Genomic DNA, 20,847 nt, shown 5'->3' with positions numbered 1-20,847 from the left:
CAAAACGTATTATCCGCTAAAATTTATTAAATTAATATTAAATATAAATTATACAGTTTGCAATTATTACAATATATCACATAGGAAAGGCGTATGCAGGAAGCCTTGAAGCAAAGTGAATTTGGCCGTGTCTAGACTCTAGTGTCGTATCATATTAGATATATCTAAGAGATATCTCTTAGTCTTTGTATCATCGTTGGACGACATACACACCGGTATTGCATTTACATGTAATGTGTTTTAAAATTGTTAATGATAATATTTAAAATTAAATTACGTGTGTACACCTGCATCGCTAATAAATACATTATGTATGTTTTGATGAAGGCGTCAAGTACTGGATATATTAATGGGAAGATAACATGTATCATACTGGGTGTTTAGTAAAATGTGCCCCAGGCAGTAATTCCACAATTTTTGTTCCGATTAAAAAAATATTGGCATTATTGTTTCCAAAAATGGCACTTACCGTCGTTATTCTTCAAAGTTTATCTTAACGGCAAGCGATTATCAATTATTGTTTTAAATAAAGCAATACATATTTTTATATTTTGTCTGATGAAGAAGTTTTTTCCTGAGGTCAACCATATATCTTCCGACATATGGAATAATATGATTTTGTTGACAAAACAAAGTTTCTTTTTCTTTAATGGAACACCCTGTATATCATTCCACATTTCAATTATTCTCGTAATTGTAAATAAAACTCATATAGCCTATCATGTGCCTAAGTTAACCGTTTTGGAGATATCGAACTTTGAAAGTAACTTTTTACTACTCTGTAAAAGAAAAAGGGCTCCAGATTATAGATATTTATTCTGAAAATAACACAAGGTGAATATGGATATAACTTAATTTTATTATTAGTTTTTATAGAAAATAAAAAAGCATAATAGTTCAGGGTTGATAAAAATGCATTTTTTTCAAATTTCCTGGATATTTTAAATTTTATGAGAAAAAGTTTTAATAAACAATAAATATTTTCTTTGAAATTCTATTTTATGTGTCACCATTTACCTCCTGACAGTAATGAATTCGCTGAACAAAATTGTGTAGTGAATCTAAAAGGGCGTTGGAAGGAATAGTCGAAATTTCATGCCTTATCCTTCCCTGCAACTCTTCGATATCACTGGTCAACAAAATTTAAACTTTTTTTTGTCACACGAAAACTTATACCAAATTTTGAATGTACTATGGCCACCAAACAATAATATATCAATGGAAAAAAATTGACACATCAGGTTTTTCTGTGACATCGAGACATATATTTTATAAAAAGCACAAAAATCACTAACACTTAGAAAAAATATTCCTTAATGTACAATAAATAGCTATGATTTTCGTGAATGTTTGGCTTCTGGTAGGTCACTTTTAAGTCTCCAACAGTAATCTGTTAGCATTCCTGGACTCCATTTTCCTTGATAGCGCTTTTCTATTAAGGAAATGTCCTGATGAAATCTCTCGCCTTGTTCGTCACTCACAGCACCCAAATTCTCGGGAAAGAAATCCAGATGAGAGTGCAGTATATGCATTTTTAAAGACATATTACATCCCAAAGCTTTGTATGAAATTATAAGCTCATTGATTGTCCTTGTAATTTTCCGCTTTATGGTTTCCTAGAAAATTTTGGACAACTTTCACAAAACATTTCCAGGCGACTTTTTCCTGATCATTCAGCTTTCCTTCAAAGTTTGTATTCTTCATTAGTTGCCGTATTTGTGAACCAACAAATATTCCCTCTTTTAATTTTTGCCTCGCTGAGTTTGGGGAATTTCTATTTCAGGTATAAGAATCCACTGCCATCTTTAGGGATAGCTTTTACAAAATTTTTCATCAGGCCGAGCTTTATATGCAACGGTGGTAAAAGTATGTCGTCAGGGTTCACTAAAGGATCATTTTTAACATTCTTCTGCCCTGGAGTAAGTGATTCACGCTTGGGCCATACTTTCTTTGTGTAGTGACTTTTGAAGTTGACGGTTCATAACTTGGGTCATTCTCTTGAGATACCTCATCGTGTTGACTAAGAACAAATTCCCGACTAGGAACAGAATCCTGCCTTTCTGGGCAGGCAATTCGGCACTATATAGAATTGGTCTGTTGGCCGATGACAAGTTTGGGTACTGGACAGTGTGTTTGGACTTGGTTGTAACGCCTTTTGTTTGAATCAAACAAAAATAACAATCACTTACATGATCTTTTGGTTCCGTCCAAATCATTGGTATGCCATAAGGCAAATGTCTAGATTCTTGTTTAGCTTAACCTAATAGGAGTCTCACACACGTTACACAACATATGTATATGTGGAACCCGGGATTTATCTTGGTGGCGCACAGGAAAACCAAAATAGTCTAAATAGCACTTTTCAATTAATGGCGTAAATTTTCGACGCTGAGATATAAAAGTTAGTTAGTAATTCTCCACACACATAACAAAAACTGTTTGAGTTATTAGAATACTTTCGCGGCATATTTACAATGTAACAAACGTAAGTTAGTTAAATGCAATCGTTATAGAGTCGCCTAAATTAAGTTATTCAAACAAAAACACGTAAATGAGGTCAGAAATAAATATATAGCTGTCGCAAAAAAACTGGATGTGACTGAAACAATATAATGATTATTTTTGAATGAGAGTACATCAAAATAAATAAAAATCATCACAAAGTTCGTGTGACAAAAACAGTGTTTACCAGTGTATTTTGCGACCTGTTTTTGTAGACTACATTTATCGCGAGACTTAGCTGGCCATTCAATTGTGCCTTTGCGTTCAATTCATTTATCAAGCAAAGTTTCATCTACAGGGTGTTAAAAGTTTGACTGCCTTAATTTTAACAGACGATAGAATACATTAAAATAAACAAAAAAAACCTTATATGACATGGGTAATAAACTCAACCATTTCCGAGAAAAAAATTATAAAAATCTTCAACTTGATGTACAAAAGTTAAATTAATAAGGAATATTGACACAACTGCGTGCATAGAATACCGTAAAATACAATGTTTATCACTTTTTTGAACTTCATTATGCTTAATTCTATAAAATAATTAGCGTTGAAATAAATTTAAAATTCGAAGTAATGGCAGTCAAACTTCTTACACCTTGTAGATATGCCCATACCACACGTCCAAAATGTGGAGGAGCCTCACCATGATGAAACCATATTGTGTTCTGCGGGTAAAATGGGATTATTATTACTTGGGAACCATCGTCTAAGCTCTGGAATAATATGTTCTTGCAAAAGTAATAAATATCGTTCAGATGTCAAATTTCCGTTTATAAAATAGGGTCCTAAGACGTGTGCACCAATAATGCCATACCAAACATTTACTTTCTGTGTTTGTAGGGTGTGAACTTCTTCCATCCAAGGTAGATTTTGATCTTGACCAATACTTACAGTTGTGTCGATTTACGTGCCCGTTTAAACAAAATGCAGATTCATCAGAAAACAATATGTGGGTGACAAAGTTGACATTTTCGTTTAATTTGTCCATAATAACTCGATTCTATGATCATAATAGTCTTCAGTCAATTCTTGTAACAAATGAATTTTGTATGTAATGTAATTTTTCCCGTTTACAATTTTTTTTTTAATGGAATATCGACTTGTGTTATGATTTATAGCCCTCTGTTGTGTCGAATTTATTGGATTGTCCACTACATCTAACATGACATTCAAAGAATTCATTTTCTTCATTTGCAACGCTTACAGGTCTTACCACTTTTTCGTCGATCTGTAACACCTACCGTTGCATGAAAATGCTGCAATGTATTTGAAACGCTTTAGAAATACGTTCTCTATCGGAATGCAATTCATGAAAAATATCCTTCTTCACAACTTCGTCACCATATTTTAAGTTCATTATATTATATTAAATGAGCCATTTTTGCGAGAAAATTATTCACACTAAATGTATTTTTGACATGTGTTGTCAGACAAAAGAGCGATGTTATTATGGAGCTAAAAACTTTCAAAGGTAGGTTGATGGACTATAAACTTAATGGACTAAAATAATTTTGTATAATTAACAACAAAATGAGTTTCAAAGTTCGATATCTCGAAAATGGTTAAGTTTGGGTACATTAGAATTTTGAGAAGTATTGAATTATGGCATAATATGCAGACAGGGTGTTCGATTAAAGAAAAAACAAAATTTGTTTCCTCATAACTTTTTGACTGATTCTGTATACTCAATTTTTCTTTACTGAAATAGATTTTAAAAAACCCTAAAACGTTTGTATCGTATGATTTTTCGATAGCTATCTTACTTTAAGAGATAATCGACTGTTCCCATACATATCAGCGAGACATTTAAATGATATTTATCACTGAGCTGATTTGATTGTTTTCGTAGCACACCTGACAATTTTGTTAGAACACTTAAATTAGTGTGAATATTTTGCATATTTTTCTCGTTAATTTTTCGAAAATATGTCATTCCATCATAAAAAATTGACAATTGCCTGTGCTTAATGTAGGCCTTGCAAACTAAGTAAACGTCTGTTTGTTGTATTTTAAAAACCATTGAAGTAAATTTTTTGTTTTTTAAAAATTGGACCAAAAATGGAGTTAAATTTCAGTATCCTCTATGTCGAAATCCAGTTGATTTAGACCTTTTGTATATTAAAGCGTCTGAACGTCTGTACGTCCGGTATAATTTTAAAAAGCGGTAACCCTGCGGATGTAAAAAATTATCGTCCTATTGCCATATTGTCAAACATTGCAAAGGTCTTTGAGATGTGTCTGTATAAACAAATATTAGATGACTTAAAGTCGTACATATCACCAAATCAGCATGGTTTTTTCCGAATCGTTCAACTTTATCTAATCTGGCCGAGTTTGACCCAGTATACGGCCAACCATGTTGACGACAAAGGGCAAGTTGATGTCATTTACATAGACTTCTCAAAGGCCTTTGACAAGGTTAATCATAGTACATATATTGCTACGTAAGTTGGAACGGTATGGTTTCAGTTATAGCTTACTCCGCCTTTTCAATTTTTACCAATATCATCGAAAGATGTATGACTCTTATAATGGTTTCAAGTCGAATACTTTTAAATGCGGCATCGGGAGTACCTCAAGGCTCTAACTTGGGGCCACTCCTTTTTATATTATTTGTAAATGACTTATTTCTAACATTAAAGTCAAATCATCTTATGTTTGCCGACGACTTGAAATTGTTCTTGAATATATCATCTGCGGCTGATTGTTTGTTATTGTGTGGATCATGTTTATACATGGTGTACGGATAATTATTTACATATTAATACAAAAAAAAATGCAAAGTGTGTACGTTTACTCTTAGAAATCAGCCCCTCATATTTGATTATAATATAGGTATGTTACCATTAACTTGTTTTCAGAACATTAAGGATCTTGGTGTAATGTTTGACAGCAGATTGTCTTTTGCTGATCATATTAATTCAAGTATTAAATCCGCTTATAGTATGCTAGGCTTTGTTACAAGAAGTACAAAATCTTTTACTGATACAGGTGCATTGAAGAGTCTATAGTATTCACTGGTACGCTCGAAACTCGAATATTCGAATCAGATATACAGTAACAACTTGGAAAGAATACAGCGGCGTTTTCTCAAATTCCTGTCTTTTCGTCTTGACAATTTTTATCCTGACAGGGGATACAACCACCAATTACTGTTACAAAGGTTTAGTATGCAGTCGCTGAATACTAGAAAGGTGGTTGCAAGTTTATCTTTTTTTATTTAAATTGTTTCATGGCATGGTTGATTCTCAGGCTTTAATCTATCTTTTTAATATAGGTACGTATTCCGAGACCTGGCTCTCGTGAGGCTTCACTGTTTTATTGTTGAAGTGCTAGAACAAATGTGCTTGTAAAATCTCCTCTTTATTTAATGGCTAATAATTATAACCAAATAGCAGATCAGGGTGACTCATTTCATTGTAATTTTAATGATTTGGTAAGAATTGCCCCCGATTATTTCAATAATTTTCAATATTAGATAAAGGTTTTGCTTTTTTTCTCTTTGCTGTTTATTTATTTTTTATTTAGTTTATTTATTTGTCTTATTTATTTATTGTATAGTAGTATGCTTATATTATAATTATCTACTCATTATATCCTCTAAATGGAACGTTTTCTGCTAGTCAATAAATGCATTATTATTTCCACAATATAAAAAAACTCCTTTTTTAAAAACACGAAGAAGTTTATGTCCATACTTGACTCGTCCTTGTAGGCAAACATCGATAGATTCGTCCTTAATCTCTACCATCTTGGCTTGTTCCCCAAAGAGTTGAAACTTTATTTTCGAGACAATCCCCGAGAAATTATTACATTACTTTACCGTATTTGGCCGGAATGACGTCGGGATCCCTTTCGTCCGCCTCTCTGGGAGAGGCGCTTCTCAGGAGAGGCTTAGTGGAGGACACCGTGTTGTTGTGCGGTCCTCCTGATACCTTCTGCTCGAGGCTGGCTTCCGGCTGACTTTGGGCTCTGCGCACCCTGATTATCACCAGTACTATGACGATGATTATGGTTAATGCGGCGCCGATTAGGATCCCCAGCACGGGTGAGAATGGGAGGTCTCCGTCTTGAGCTGCAACAGAATTAATAATGTGAATCCATTTGTATGGGGTAGTCCAATTAGTCAGTGATATACAGGACGTCTGAGTGAAAGCTGAGTGAATCTATTGAGTGAAATTATTGAGTACATTTTCAGTCAATATTGGGCATTTTGATAATTTTACACATTTTTGATAATATTTGAACTAAAACTGATACTTTCACTTATAAAGTTCAACAATTACACAGATCAACAAGGGTCACGAAGCAGACACACTAATATGCATTTCCGAAGAATTTTGGTGCGCTGAATCCGAATCTGGCCGCAGAATTGCTCCATCACGTCAGGTTTTTGAGATATCCTAACCTAAAAGTGCATATAAGTGCATCTTTCGAATGCCGTTGAGTTTGCTCAAATATCTTTTTTTTTCGTTGAGATATCAGATGTTGAAATTTCTAAGTTTATCAGTTTCTTAATATGCAAAAATCTACTAAGGATCCCTTAGACGTCAAACAGTTGATTGCAGTTCAGAAACTTCATACTCAGAAACCTTCAATACATACGAACTCAAACTCACAAACTCCAAATCCACAAACCCACAAACCCCAAACCCACAACCCCTAAACCCACAAACCCCAATCCTACAAAACCCGAACCTACAAACTCCAAGCTTACAAACCCTTAACCCACCAACTCCAAACCCACAAACCATATGGGTATGAAGTTTCTGAATCGCAATCGACTGCTTGATGGCTAAGGGATCCTTAGTAGATTTTCGCATATTAAGAAACTGAGAAACTTAAAAATTTCAACATGTGATATCTCCACGAAAAAAAAAAAAATACATATTTGAGCAAATTCAACGGCATTCGAAGGAGGGAGCCTTGTACTTCTATTGTTTGACGCAGAATAGATGGCATTACTACATAACCTCAAATATGACGGAAAACAGTGTTTTTGCACTTTTAGGTTGTTATATCTCAAAATCCTGACGTGATAGAGCAATTCTGCTACCAGATTCGGATTCAGCGCACCTAAATCCTTCGGAAATATATATTCAAGATTCTGCTTCCAAAAAAAGTTAAATTTTGTTGGTATGTGTTATTGTTGAAAGGAAACAACTGGGATGATCGAAATTATTTATTTTTCCACTATAATATTCTATAGGACATAGAAAATTAGACATCCGGTGTTATCCATTCAACGATTTTTGTCGCACCTATAAGGGGTGTTCCAGAAACGAGTGCCAACATTTAAACCAAGTATTTAGCTCATCGAAAACAACTTTTGTGTATACATTTTTTCAAAAACTCTTTTTTTGGAATGGCTCACTATCTTAATTTTTATCTGCTAGCTTCATTACTTCATTACCTATATTTTTTTGTTGAGTTTTCCCAATTTAGAGTTGGAAATTTCTTCCGAAATAAGCACCTACATGTTGGCTCAAACTACTAAAAAAAAATTTTTTAATGAATTTGGCGTAGTCAAATTAAAGTAGAATTTTTTTTATAGGTGTTATTTTAGGCAAACAATATTTTTTGCCGAGAATTTACATATGGGTTATACAGGGTGGTTCCAAAAATTAAACATTGTATTCTTTGGTGATTTTCTTCCTATAAAGTTTTTATCTAGGACGTTTCGTTAAAAAGATACAGGGTGTTAATTTCTTTAAATAATTTAAAAACTAGTAAGTGAAATAATCTGAAATTGGACACATGTATTTAGGTAAATATTGTCCAAAATGTGAGGGTTTTTCATAAAATTTGTGTGCTCCAGTGGCGGAGATACAGGGTATCGCTGGCATATGTTTCTAAATAAAATAGTATGCCACTGCTTTGCGGTAACTACCATGATATTTTCGGATTCGTCTTTCAATTTTGTACAAATTACTACTCTCATGTTTTTCTAAAAAAGCCTGATTTTCGAATAAAAAACTTCCAAATAGTATCAGCTATCAAATAAAAAATAGTTGTCAATATTGCCCGAAAAATGAAAAATTTATGAACTGATTTATGAATTTATGAAATTTATCACCATATATTAATTTTGTAGGACTTGTAAGTAAAAAAAATACTCTGTATAACAACACAATTTGTAGATTGAAAGCAAAAGTCCACACCCCAAAAATAATCAAAATCGGTTAATACGTATTCGAGTTATTTACAAAATTCAAAAAAAAATTTACCTACTTTGAGGCCATGTAGCGGCCAAACGAAGCGATTTCTTATATAGATGAATAAGCCTAAATCTGCCTGTTTTGAGTCCATGAATCTGTAGTCTTCCATTATACACGTGCTTCTGCGGCACCCTGTATATTGTTTAGAATACTGTAGATTTACCAATCTTGCAAATAACTAAATTCTCTACAACTTTTACATTGACTTCATGGACGTCCGATGCATAGTAAGCGAGATATTCGACATTGGATATCTCGAAAGTTTTGGGAAAAAATGTAAGAAACCGATCTTTTAGACAATTAAATTCCTGCACTACCGTCACATTGGCGTTATGGATGTCCGATGCATAAGAACGCGAGACATTTGCAAAAAATTTTTAATTTCAATATCTTGGGTAGCCATGTTGTAATTTTTGTGATTTTAGCTGAGAAGCATTTATGTCAAAATTCAGCTGATACAAAGGCATACTAACGAGTTTTCAGGGCAAAAACTTTGACAGTTTCTAATTCATAACAATATAATTAGGGCGTGGTCGGTAATTGGGACCGTTACATTATAATCCGGTACTGATGATCCCTTAAAACTTTATTATAAGTACCTATATAAAAAAATTAAATTTTCAATAAACCAGTGAGTAAGCGCCTAATCGCCTCCGAACTTTCCACGGGCGGAGAAAGCATAGGAATTATATGTAAAACAACTTTGTGCTAACTTATTTATGAACCGGCATCCACTTCGCCCCCATTCTTCCGGGTAACGCTTCCACGCTTTGTTTAACCGGAAGTCTTAGGCTTCGTACAAAGAGCACGCACGTGCATATTGGAGTTTACCGGAGTTTTGGCATTCTAAATGCGGTAATAAATTTCACTTTTCGAAGGGCCGTGTAAAAAGAAGAAAATTGATAATTTCGGTTTTTTAGTTTATCAGTAGTCTTGTTACAAACATATTATAGTTTTTATGGACACACTTTTCTAATTAAATCCATATCGTTTTCTAATTATCTACCTATTATAGCCGAATATATACAATATAGATGTTACAAAAAACTTTTAATATACAGGGTGTCCCGAAATTCATGCAACAAAATTTGGTCATAGATTCTTAAGACAAATTTAGGGCACGTATTTTTTCTTTTTGCCAACTGGCCCCCTCTTTCGGAGTTACAGCCCCCTGAAATCTGCCCCTAAGAAGGCTTTTTTATATCTCAAAACCTTGTACGAGAAACACTAAATTTGGTACACAGGGGTTTTATGACATGTGGAATCTCACAGTGCTACGCTTTTTGTCGAGAAACCCCCTTAAGACACTTTTTCGTGGGCCCCCTTGTCTTTGGACCCAGAAAAATTTGGTAGAGAATTTGATTTTTTTTAATTAGTTAGCTAGAAAGCCATTGAATTTAGAAACTTTTTTGTCTCTTGATATTTGTTTCGTAGAACGCAATGTTTTTGAGGAAAATGGCGAATCACGATATGCATTCGATTACATTTTGACATTTTTCTCGAAAACATTGCGTTCTACGAAAAAAGTATAAAGGGACAAACAGTTTCTAAATTTAATGGCTTTCTAGTGGACTGATAAATAATTTTAAATAAATTTAAATATGCGACCAATTTTTTTGGCTCCAAAGACAAAGGGGCCCACGAAAAATTGTCTTAAGGGGGTTCCCCGCCAAAAAACGTTGCACCATCAGATTCCACATGTCATAAAACCCCTGTGTACCAAATTTAGTGATTCTCGTACAACAGGGTTCTGAGATATAAAAAAAAAGATTATTCTTAGGGGCGGACTTCAGGGGGTTGTTACCTCCGGAAGAGGTAACTTGGCAAAAATAAAAAATACGGTTCCCCTAAATTTGTCCTAAGAATCTGTGACCAAATTTTGTTGCATGAATTTCGGGACACCCTGTATATCTCTTCTGAAGAAGATTGTAAGGAAAGTTGTGGTAAATTTGAATAATTCCAAATATTTCGAATTTTCACCACCAAGAACGGCGGTGACAACATTTTTAACATTAAGGCGATGTTTCGCGTACCTATGTACGTTTTCAGCCATGAAATTTTAATAATTCCAAATATTCGAATTTTCACAACCAAGAACGGCGGCGATTTTTAACATTATGGAGATGTTTCGCATGATATTAACTATGTCTTGTACAAATTTAGATTCGTGCAACTCTCGGTTTCAAAAATACAATACCTATGTATGTTTTCAGCCACGAAATTTGGATAATTCCAAATATTTCGAATTTTCACCTAATTTAATATAAATTTATTTCCAAATATCCTAGTGATAAGTTGAAAAAAATATATTAATGGAAATAGCTCTAAAGATGTTTCTGTTCATTTTTCAATTATATTTTAAATGAGACATTTAGTGCGGTTTTGAGCCCCGTTGGAAAAATAAAAAAATACATGATTCTTTTTTAGTTTGGGGCTAAACAAACAAAATTCAATCGCTTTTAGCTCAAACGGACCTACCCTCCACGATCCACTGCCCTACATACTCTCCAATAACCGACCCACATTCAGCTACTGACAGGTAGTAGTGGTAGAAAAACGTCTTTTTACACATCCCTAGGGACAGACAAGCAATATTACGTTGGGCCCATCTTCCCATACCCATCCCCATAATCTAATCACGTCCAACTATTGTGACAGGCAGTAATGCCAGAAAACTCAAAAAAGGTTCATTTCAACCGCCGTCAACGAGATTCGAGCATATCCACGTGGATATCGTCCATCTAAGGGCTACAGCTACTGTTTAACCTGCGCAGACCGTTTCACTAAGTGGCCAGAAGCAATCCCGTTGGAGAATCAGGAGGCAGAGACTGTAGCTCGCGGTTTGTATGTTAATTGGATATGCAGATTTGGATCACCCCTGCGAATAGCGACGGATCAGGGTCGACAGTTCGAGACGCACCTATTTAGATGACTCATCTCCGAACCACTGCGTATCACCCCGCGGCAAATGGCATAAAGCGATAAAATGTCACCAAAACGATCGGTGGACTAGCGTTCTTCCCACTGTGCCATTGGGAATACGTTCATAATGGAAAGAAGACATTCAAGTTACCGAGATGGTGTACGGACAACATCTATGCCTACTCGTAGAATTTCTTCATTCCCACAGAACAGACGAAGAGCTCAGCACCAGAGCGGATTTTTTAAGGATCTCAGACGTCATATGGAAAGCTTGCGTCCAGCTGCAGTTAAACACTATGACGAGAAGACGCCATTCGTTTTTAAAGACTTGGCAACAGCGACACTAGTTTTGGTGCGTCCGTGTGTTAAAACTCAACTAGAGAATCCATATTTTACACTATGTTTAGTTTAGTGATCAAACGCGACGACAAAACATTCACGCTGCTAGAGTGTGGTCGCGAAGTTAAAGTGTCCATAGACAGAGTCAAACCTGCGTATTGTTTGAATGATGCGACAGGTACCAGGGACAAGCCCTTCCATCAACTTCTGCCTCATTAAAATCGATGCCAACCACACCCAAGGGAATTACCACTAGGTCCGGTAGAAGAATTCGTTTCCCCGATTTCTTTTCTTTTCACTACGCTTTGTTTTCAATAAAAATACTTTTATTTTACCTTTGAGAGAGAGTTTTAGTTTGCCGCTCACCGAAAGCAACCCTCAAGGTAAACCCAATGGACAGAACAACTCAAACTAAAGTACAGATATGGATGTTCAAACTCTAACAGAAGGTCTAGCTTGTGCAAAACCATACTTATTGTATCAACTTCCACGTCACCTGTTACGAGGGTGTTGTATAATAATGAAAACGTAATATTGACAGTTGGTAGAAGCAAGCGCAAAAAACAAACGTTTAGGTGGGGAATTCTGGAAGGAAGCCAATATAGTTGAAGTGAGAACAGTGTGGTGATGGGTAGTAAGACGTTCGGCGGACAGTGTGGCAAAATAGTGAAAATTAAAAGTGTTTAACCCGTATTATAGTTAGCAGGTAATTATTCTCTAAGTACTTTGTTGTTAATTGTTCTATGTAATCTTATGATTGTGATGATTATAGATGTTTAATAATTTGATGCATGTTTAGCCTCCATTGCCTTATGTTCAAGGGCATATATTTTTCTAAGATAAAATTGTTACAATTATTATTAAAGATTGCTCATTATTTATTACATGTTAAAATATGTATATATTGCCGTGACTGCCCAGATATTGCAATAACGACTCCTTTGTTTCACATCTAACATGTTTTTGTCATGATTACATTGTTCGAAAAACAAATAAGAAAGCATTTCTTGTGCTCACTTTATGTCAAGACGCATATAAGGGTCTTGTTGAATTCACTAACATTTTCGCCCGTGAGGAACGAATCTGAAAAAAAAAAGAATAATTAAATACAAAAAAATGCATTACTAAAACAGATCTTCCGAAATCTCAACTATAGCTGGATTGCCTCCCGTATGGGACTCCAGTACCTTACCTATTATTATTATTGTTGTTTTTCCTCCGAAATCTCAACTATAGCTGGATTGCCTCCCGTATGGGACTCCAGTACCTTCCGGCCCTGCCGGCTAACTAACACCAAACCTCTTCAACTTGGAAGTGTGTATGTCTCATTCAAGTGAGGTGACATTTAGTGACACATTAAATAAGTCAGGTGTTATTTATCATTAGCAAAGGTTCTTAATGTATGCCTTTTGTTAGCGGTTGTTTTGTATTTATATTTGGGTGGTTAGAGCAACGATCGTGGGTTTCTCTGCCAAGCTCTTTCCCACAGGAGCTCTAGGTGAGCCTGGCACTCTCATTTTATGTTAAATGGTTGTTAATGTTTCTGTTGTTCTTTTTATTTGTCACACGTTTAATTTGAAGATTGTTGTACGTAAATAATAAAGTTAGGTGTATTTATTCTGCTTTTATTTTATAAAATTAAACCATACCTCCTCTCTTTAAAGTTAGTAGCCAGCGCCTTCCGGTCAAATAAAAAATAGATGTATACAACGTAGGTATTCCTTATGACGATCACATATTATTTTTGGCCACAACTACGTTCATTTTTTATTTTTTTTTTATCGAACCCGGGGTTGTTATACTACAAGCTGATAAATCATAGCTGAAGTTTCGTCAGGCAAAGGTAAACTGAAGCTCGGACAGGGAAATTTTGGGTCAAAATCAACTGAATATTTTTTGTCTGGTCTAGGGATGTGCAGGGAGTAATTTTAATAACATCACTGCTTGAGAAGGTTGGTTGGATCCATTTAGCCCAAAACAAATGAATATTGCTTGTCTGGCTCTAGGGATGTGTAAAAAGGTATTTTTCTGCCATTACTACCTACCATAGTAGTTGGATGTGGGTCGGTCATTGGGGTGTATGTAGAGCAGTAGATGGTGGGGGTGGGTCCGTTTGGGCTAAAATTGATTGAATTTTGTCTGTCCGGCCATAAACTGTAAAAATCATGTATTTTTTTTTATTTTTCCAATTGGGCCGAAAACCACGCTTAATGACCCTCCTCCTTTAAAATAAATTTATTACTGTTAAATTAAAACATATTTTTTAATAATTTTTTATTTAAAATGAAATTTTACTACACTACACTACAGAAAATCATTGGTATAGAAATTTTAAATGTTTTGGCATATGTGCTCTTCGCTATTCCTCAGATAATTAAAATATTTAAAATGCATTTCGAACAAAAAATTCCCATACATTATTTTTGTGAAATGATTAATTCATTGATTGGATTAACTTGTGTGATTAAGTTATTTTAAATTAAAAAAAATTATAATTAAAAAATACTTTGTTGTTTTCCGAACTAAATGGAAGACACCTTTTGTGTTAGAAATAATATAGCAATTTAAAGGCACTTAATTAATTTTTAAAATACTCAGTTGCATATAAATTCTGGGGATTTAGTGACAGTGTCTGCCAATATCTCCGCCACCGACTGAGATACCGAAATATGAAATATTTATAACAATATTTAAATATATGTGATATAATTTTTTGTTTTCAATGCGTTATATTTGTATAATTTGCTATATCTATACAGAATGATATTTAGCAAGGTTCCGCTCTAAGGTTCTGATTCTACCTCTTATCAATTTTTTTCAGAATAATATTATATTAAGAAACGCAGTTCCGTTACGCTCTTTATAGATTTTATAATAAAATAGTACTTATATGATATCTAGGTACCGAAATATACTGGATTTAATTTGAAAACATTTCTAAAAACATATACATATCATGTAGAGTAGTCCTTAAGTACGTTCGGATAATAAAAAGTGTGATTTTTTTACACCATTCCAAGGAAAATGATACTCATGAGCTTATGTTCTAAACGACTTAGTTTTTAAACTCTTCCATTTTTGAAATATAATTGTTGCATTTACACAATCCTTAATTTTCTTACAAAAAAAGACATCCTTCATTTTATTTGAAAATCAGGTTGTTCTCGAGTTGAGTACTATTTTTTGCTTATAGGAATTTTTCATTGCAAATACAACAATTTTAAATGTCCATAATTAATTAATACTTCAAAATTTATAACATAGAATATTTAATTCTGTATATTATTGAATTTTTTGCATTTACAATATATATGTTTTATTTAAAATTACATTTGGAATAAAATAAGTACATTCTTTTTATGAAGAACTATCTTAGTCTAAAAAATAATTATTAGAAAATGACTCCTTTACCGAATAAAACGGAATACATATTCTTTTATTTAAATTAATTCAACCGATCGCATTACCGAAAACTAAGTGGCGTAAAAATTATTCTGGTATTTTTTTTCAAAAACTGTAATAGCTTATATCCCAACAACTAGGTGGCTCGGAGAAATATTTCTTTTAAAATTGATTTAAACAACTTCTTTAATTCTAATTTGGATAATTTTCTCGGCGAAAGTTAGATTATTCTCAGCTGATAACTATTTGGAAGCACCGTATCCAGTGTTCACTCCACAAAAATTTCATCAATCTAGTTTTTTTATTATTACAAAGGTTTTAAGACGCGTAAAAACGGTATACTAGTTTATTATCGATAAAATGAACCACTACTGAGACGCATACAAACAACGATTATTTGTTTTTGTAGCAAAATAATCGCGTAATGTCAAATGAGAGTTAATGTTAAGCATTTGTTTTGCTGGATAAACAATCGAATATTGTTTTCAGGTATTTTGATATGTCAGAAATATCAATATTAGATACCATCTTATAGTCAAAAGTTTTTAAACAAAGTTGTTTGGTGCTCCACTATGAAGAATCACCAATCGTGCCTATAAAATATTGGGAAAAAATGTATTGTGCATATTCAGTAAAGCAGTAAATTGTTGAATCTAGAATTTTTCTAGTGAATCTTGACGGTCTGAAATTGGTTTGCTAAACATTTTAACAAAATTAACGACCTACTACGGATCGTTATACGTACGTAAATTTCGCGTGGTAAACAACAACATGGAGAACAACATATACAGCATAATTAAGAAAATTCGTCCCGGTTCATTTAAGTGAGATAGGTAATTCACATAGTTCATGTAAAAGAATGAGATAATGAATCACACTTTGCTCCCTGTTCTAAAAACTTGAAACTAGGTAACCTTGTCCGTGTTTACAACTTGCTTATAGTCAATTTTAATAGCTATCAAATTACGAAATTAAACGATCGAATTGCATGAGCAAGCAAACCTAAATCAACAGTAAATTTAATACCTGGAAAATTAACACTTTACTTCCTGAAATTAGGGATTAAATATGTTACTGTTTTGATTTTTTTGAAAATCAATTCGAGAATACAAAAGCGACTTCATAACAATATTTTTTCGATAAGTGTTTCGAAATATTAATAAAATTGGTGAAGAGGAGGGTAACAATGTTGGCACACAATTGTTAAGTATGAAATAATAGGAATGTCCCAGAAAAGGCAGTATCGCAACAATATTCCTCAAAAATTGATTTGCAATGATCTCAAAAAGTGGTGTATTGAAAATAAAATTAAGGAATTATGTTAATGGTTTATTTTAGAGTCCTGCAACATTATGGTCAATTTACTCTACTATATTAAGAAGTACGCTGAATCTTAAAGTGTTAATATAAAAAGAGTCTAAAAACTGCTGCCCTGTTTGAAAAGTAAGTCGGTTGGGTATCGTCCAAAGACTTTGACAAGAATAGAAATCGCAATATTTATAAAAGAAGTCCCTGATAAACAATTTTTATTGACGAAGGTAATTCACGTTGCTGAGTATGAAGACTTTTATCACTTTCCAACAAAATTTAACTTTTTTTGGAAGCAGAAACTTGAGTATATATTTCCGAAGGATTTAGGTGCGCTGAATCCGAATCTGGCAGCAGAATTGCTCTATCACGTCAGGTTTTTGAGATCCTAACCAAAAAGTGCAAAAAACACTGTTTTTCGTCATATTTGAGGTTATGTTGTAATGCCATCTATTCTTTTTCAAAAAACTAATACACTGAATCTAGAAGTACAAGGCTCCCTCCTTCGAATGCCGTTGAGTTTGCTCAAATATCTTTTTTTTTCGTTGAGATATCACATGTTGAAATTTTTAAGTTTCTCAGTTTCTTAATATGCGAAAATCTACTAAGGATCCCTTAGACATCAAGCAGTCGATTGAAATTCAGAAACTTCATACCCATACGGTTTGTGGGTTTAGAGTTAGTGGGCTTGGGGTTTGTAAGCTTGGAGTTTATAGGTTCGGGTTTTGTGGGTTTGTGGATTTGGAGTTTGTGAGTTTGAGTTCGTATGTATTGAAGGTTTCTGAGTATGAAGTTTCTGATCTGCAATCAACTGTTTGACGTCTAAGGTAGTAGCTGTTCGCATATTAAGAAACTGATAAACTTAGAAAATTCAACATGTGATATCTCAACAAAAAAAAAGATATTTGAGCTAACTCAACGGCATTCGAAAGAGGGAGCCTTGTACTTTTAAATTATGTTTTGTTTTTTTTTTGAAGAAGAATATATGGCATTACTACATAACCTCAAATATGACGAAAAACAGTGTTTTTGCACTTTTAGGTTAGGATATCTCAAAAACCTGACGTGATAGAGCAATTCTGCGGCTAGATTCGGACTCAGCGCACCAAAATCCTTCGGAAATGCATATTAGTATGTCAGCTTCTTGACTCTTGTTGACCTGTGTTATTAACAGACCTTGTAGAAGAAAAGAACTACCAAATATAACAGTACAAGATTATGCAATTCATCATTAAAATTCTTGACAGCAAGACACATAGTCAGAGGTTATTCGTAATCATCAGATATTTTTCATATTTCATTATGTTATACACATAACATTAATAAAATAGGAAACATCTCAAGAGACTTTAAATTTCGATTTCGAAACTCTCTCCATCAAAAGACATACGGGTTTGAAATCTACATCAACAACAGAAATATATGCTGAATACTCAATTGAATATAAAATTCAAGTTTCAAATAGAATATCTCAGAAATGGATGAAGTTTTTGACTCAGTTACTTTGTCATCATCCATACTTGACAATCCATGGACAAAGAATTCTTGCGCCATAACTGGAGCTTTAAAACACATGGTTTTAAGAGATTTCCTTGCCTACATGTCTGGAATAAACTTGATCCACCTAATATTGGAAACGTCAGTTTGCAATTCTCGAACATAGAAAAAAATGATAGTTGATCATTTCAGTGTAACATTTTCTAAAATAAATAGCTATATTTTTCAAGCCATGTACCCAATGAAATTAACAGCAGCATAAAAAAGTTTTATTCTAGAACGAAAATAGTTATGTATGTATCTAGAACGCGAAATGGTACTTTTGCGTTAAAGAATGGAAGTTCGAGAACGCAAAAGCATTTCGCGTTCGAGATGGAAACAGTATTTTTTCGGAAACTGTAATAAAATAAGACAACTGTGTTATATACAATAATTTAATTTATATCTGAAATCGTTTGAACCGTGTTTGAATCAAGACGGTTTAGGTGCGGTGACAATCATAACGATAGCAATAAATAACAAAAAATAATTGTTTGAAAAAGTAGTATCAGAATTATATATTGTAATTCATATTCTAGTGGAGTGTTTAATTCAAAATGAGCTCGGAAAGTGAAGACGAACATTTACCAAGTATTGGAAGCGGCACAAAGTGCTGTTTCACAATAATTAATCCTTAAAAAATCGTCGAGATTGCCTACAACGAATTCAAAGGGTGGTGTAGTTCGAAGAAAATTGAAAACATGACCGAAGCGATATTACTGGCATATTTCGAACATAAAATTAATAAAATTAAACTTACGACGTTATGGTCAGTATATTCCATGTTAAAAAGTAGAGTGCCAAAAAATGTAAATATCAGAAAATTTCCAAAACTAATACCATATATGAAAAGCAAATCAGTTGGATACTGTCCTAAAAGGTCCACAATTCTAACGCAAGAGGAAAATTAGATATTTTTACAAGAAACACCTGATAATAGATTTCTGTTAGAAAAGGTAACTCAAATAGACATAAATTGATCGATTTAACTAATTTTGGACAACATTTCTTGTCATTTTAATAACTGCTGTTTGTGGAGCTTTGAGAGAAGATGAGCTACTAAAGATGATATAGAAGACAAAAATTTAGTTTGTTATTATAAGAATTCCCGATTCCAAAACTCATACTCCGAGGTGTTTTGTGATTTCCAGTCCAAACCAAATGAAGATATACCGCAAATACTTTGCTTTACGTCCGGCAGTAACTACAAGTCGAAGATTTTTTGTAAAGTATGCCAGGGAAAAATGTGTTAACCAAGTGGTTGGCGTCAACGAAATAAGGAATGTGCCAAAAGAATTAGCAACTTATCTCAATTTGCTTCATCCGGAAACTTATACACTTAAGCACTGCTTTAGATGTTCTTCCGCCACTCTGTTAGCTGACGCACAGTGGGGCAGAATCTCAAAAAGCTAGTCAAAAGTCAAAATCTTTAAAAATCGATTTGAAATTTGTTACTCGGGGTTTGTTGGGATTGCTGACAACGAATTTGGAGTCAGAATTACAAAATTCAATGTGGAGGATTTAATATAGCCATATCAGAAGTAGAAATATTTTGTAAATAGGGATTTTCCGAGTAGATTAAGAATTAAAACATTATGAAATACAAAATGTCACATTTATCAAGCATGAAGAAGATGTAAAAATGACAAATGACATATTAGACTATTCATATATTTCGTTAAATAAGTATCGGGATTAATTTATTTGAATCCCGTGCCAAAGTTGTAATATAAAATTCCAGTTTTTTCATAATAGAAAAGAATCATCATCAGATGAAAAATCTTCATTTGTAGCATCCGTTGAATCTTCTGAAGTTGAGACAATTTGATCTTTATCTGCAATCTTGCGTGTCTTACATCGTCCAGAGAAGGCGAAATTGATTTTACTCTACATTTTACAAAAACCCATACAAAAAGTTGTTAGGCACTTATAGGCAGCTGATTTTTTTTATTTTAGTTTAAAGATAATAGTTTTGTCTTTTTTGTCCAATAAGTTAAATGACAGAAGTCTGCAGAATTATTAAACATTTTTCTTCAAAACTAAATTATTATTTCATTTTATAACGTAAAATTCACATAAGTTTGGTAACCAATTACTATTTTTTGTAAAAATATTTTAGTATTTTAACCTACATATTCATAATCTACGTACATTTATGAGTTGATTCCATTTTATTAGAGATAAATCGGTGAACACTACGAAATTTTATAACCACTTAAACACAACTATTACTTCTGTTCCTACGCGCGAGCAAAGTGTTGCTCGAGCAGCGGTCGCCTTTGTAGTGATTTAAGAAGGAGCAAGCAGCCCTAATAGTAATGGATTCTGAGACTTGGGATATTATTCTAGCCAATCCAACAGTAAAAATTACCGAATTAGAAACTTTATTTTTTGACTTTTGGCCAGCTTTTTGGGATTCTGCCCCACTGTGCGACGCAGGGGCCGATATTACCACCATTAAACGACTTGGCGGGTGGTATTCTAGTACGGTAGCGGAGATATATACAGGGTATCCCAGATTCCAGAATAACGTGTACAACGGAAGATCATAGATTCGTGGACTCACAATAAACAGATTTAGGCTAATTCACATATATATATATATCTATATATATAT

General features: G+C 33.6%; 1 protein-coding gene across 1 annotated transcript in view; it reads right to left on the bottom strand.

Annotated features, from left to right (window-relative positions):
- The window catches only part of LOC108903276 (neural cell adhesion molecule 2), a 280,494-nt gene that overhangs the window by 9,774 nt on the left and 249,873 nt on the right, over nucleotides 1-20,847 (bottom strand). Inside the window, exon 9 of the mRNA XM_018705393.1 lies at nucleotides 6,329-6,580. Coding sequence (XP_018560909.1) covers nucleotides 6,329-6,580 — 252 coding nt within the window. The remainder of the gene's footprint in view (nucleotides 1-6,328; nucleotides 6,581-20,847) is intronic.

This window comes from Anoplophora glabripennis, unplaced genomic scaffold, assembly GCF_000390285.2.
Source record: "Anoplophora glabripennis isolate ALB-LARVAE unplaced genomic scaffold, Agla_2.0 scaffold92, whole genome shotgun sequence".
Lineage (NCBI taxonomy): Eukaryota > Metazoa > Arthropoda > Insecta > Coleoptera > Cerambycidae > Anoplophora > Anoplophora glabripennis.
The sequence above is the reverse complement of the archived record's forward strand: the minus strand, read 5'-3'. Positions and strand labels throughout refer to the sequence as shown.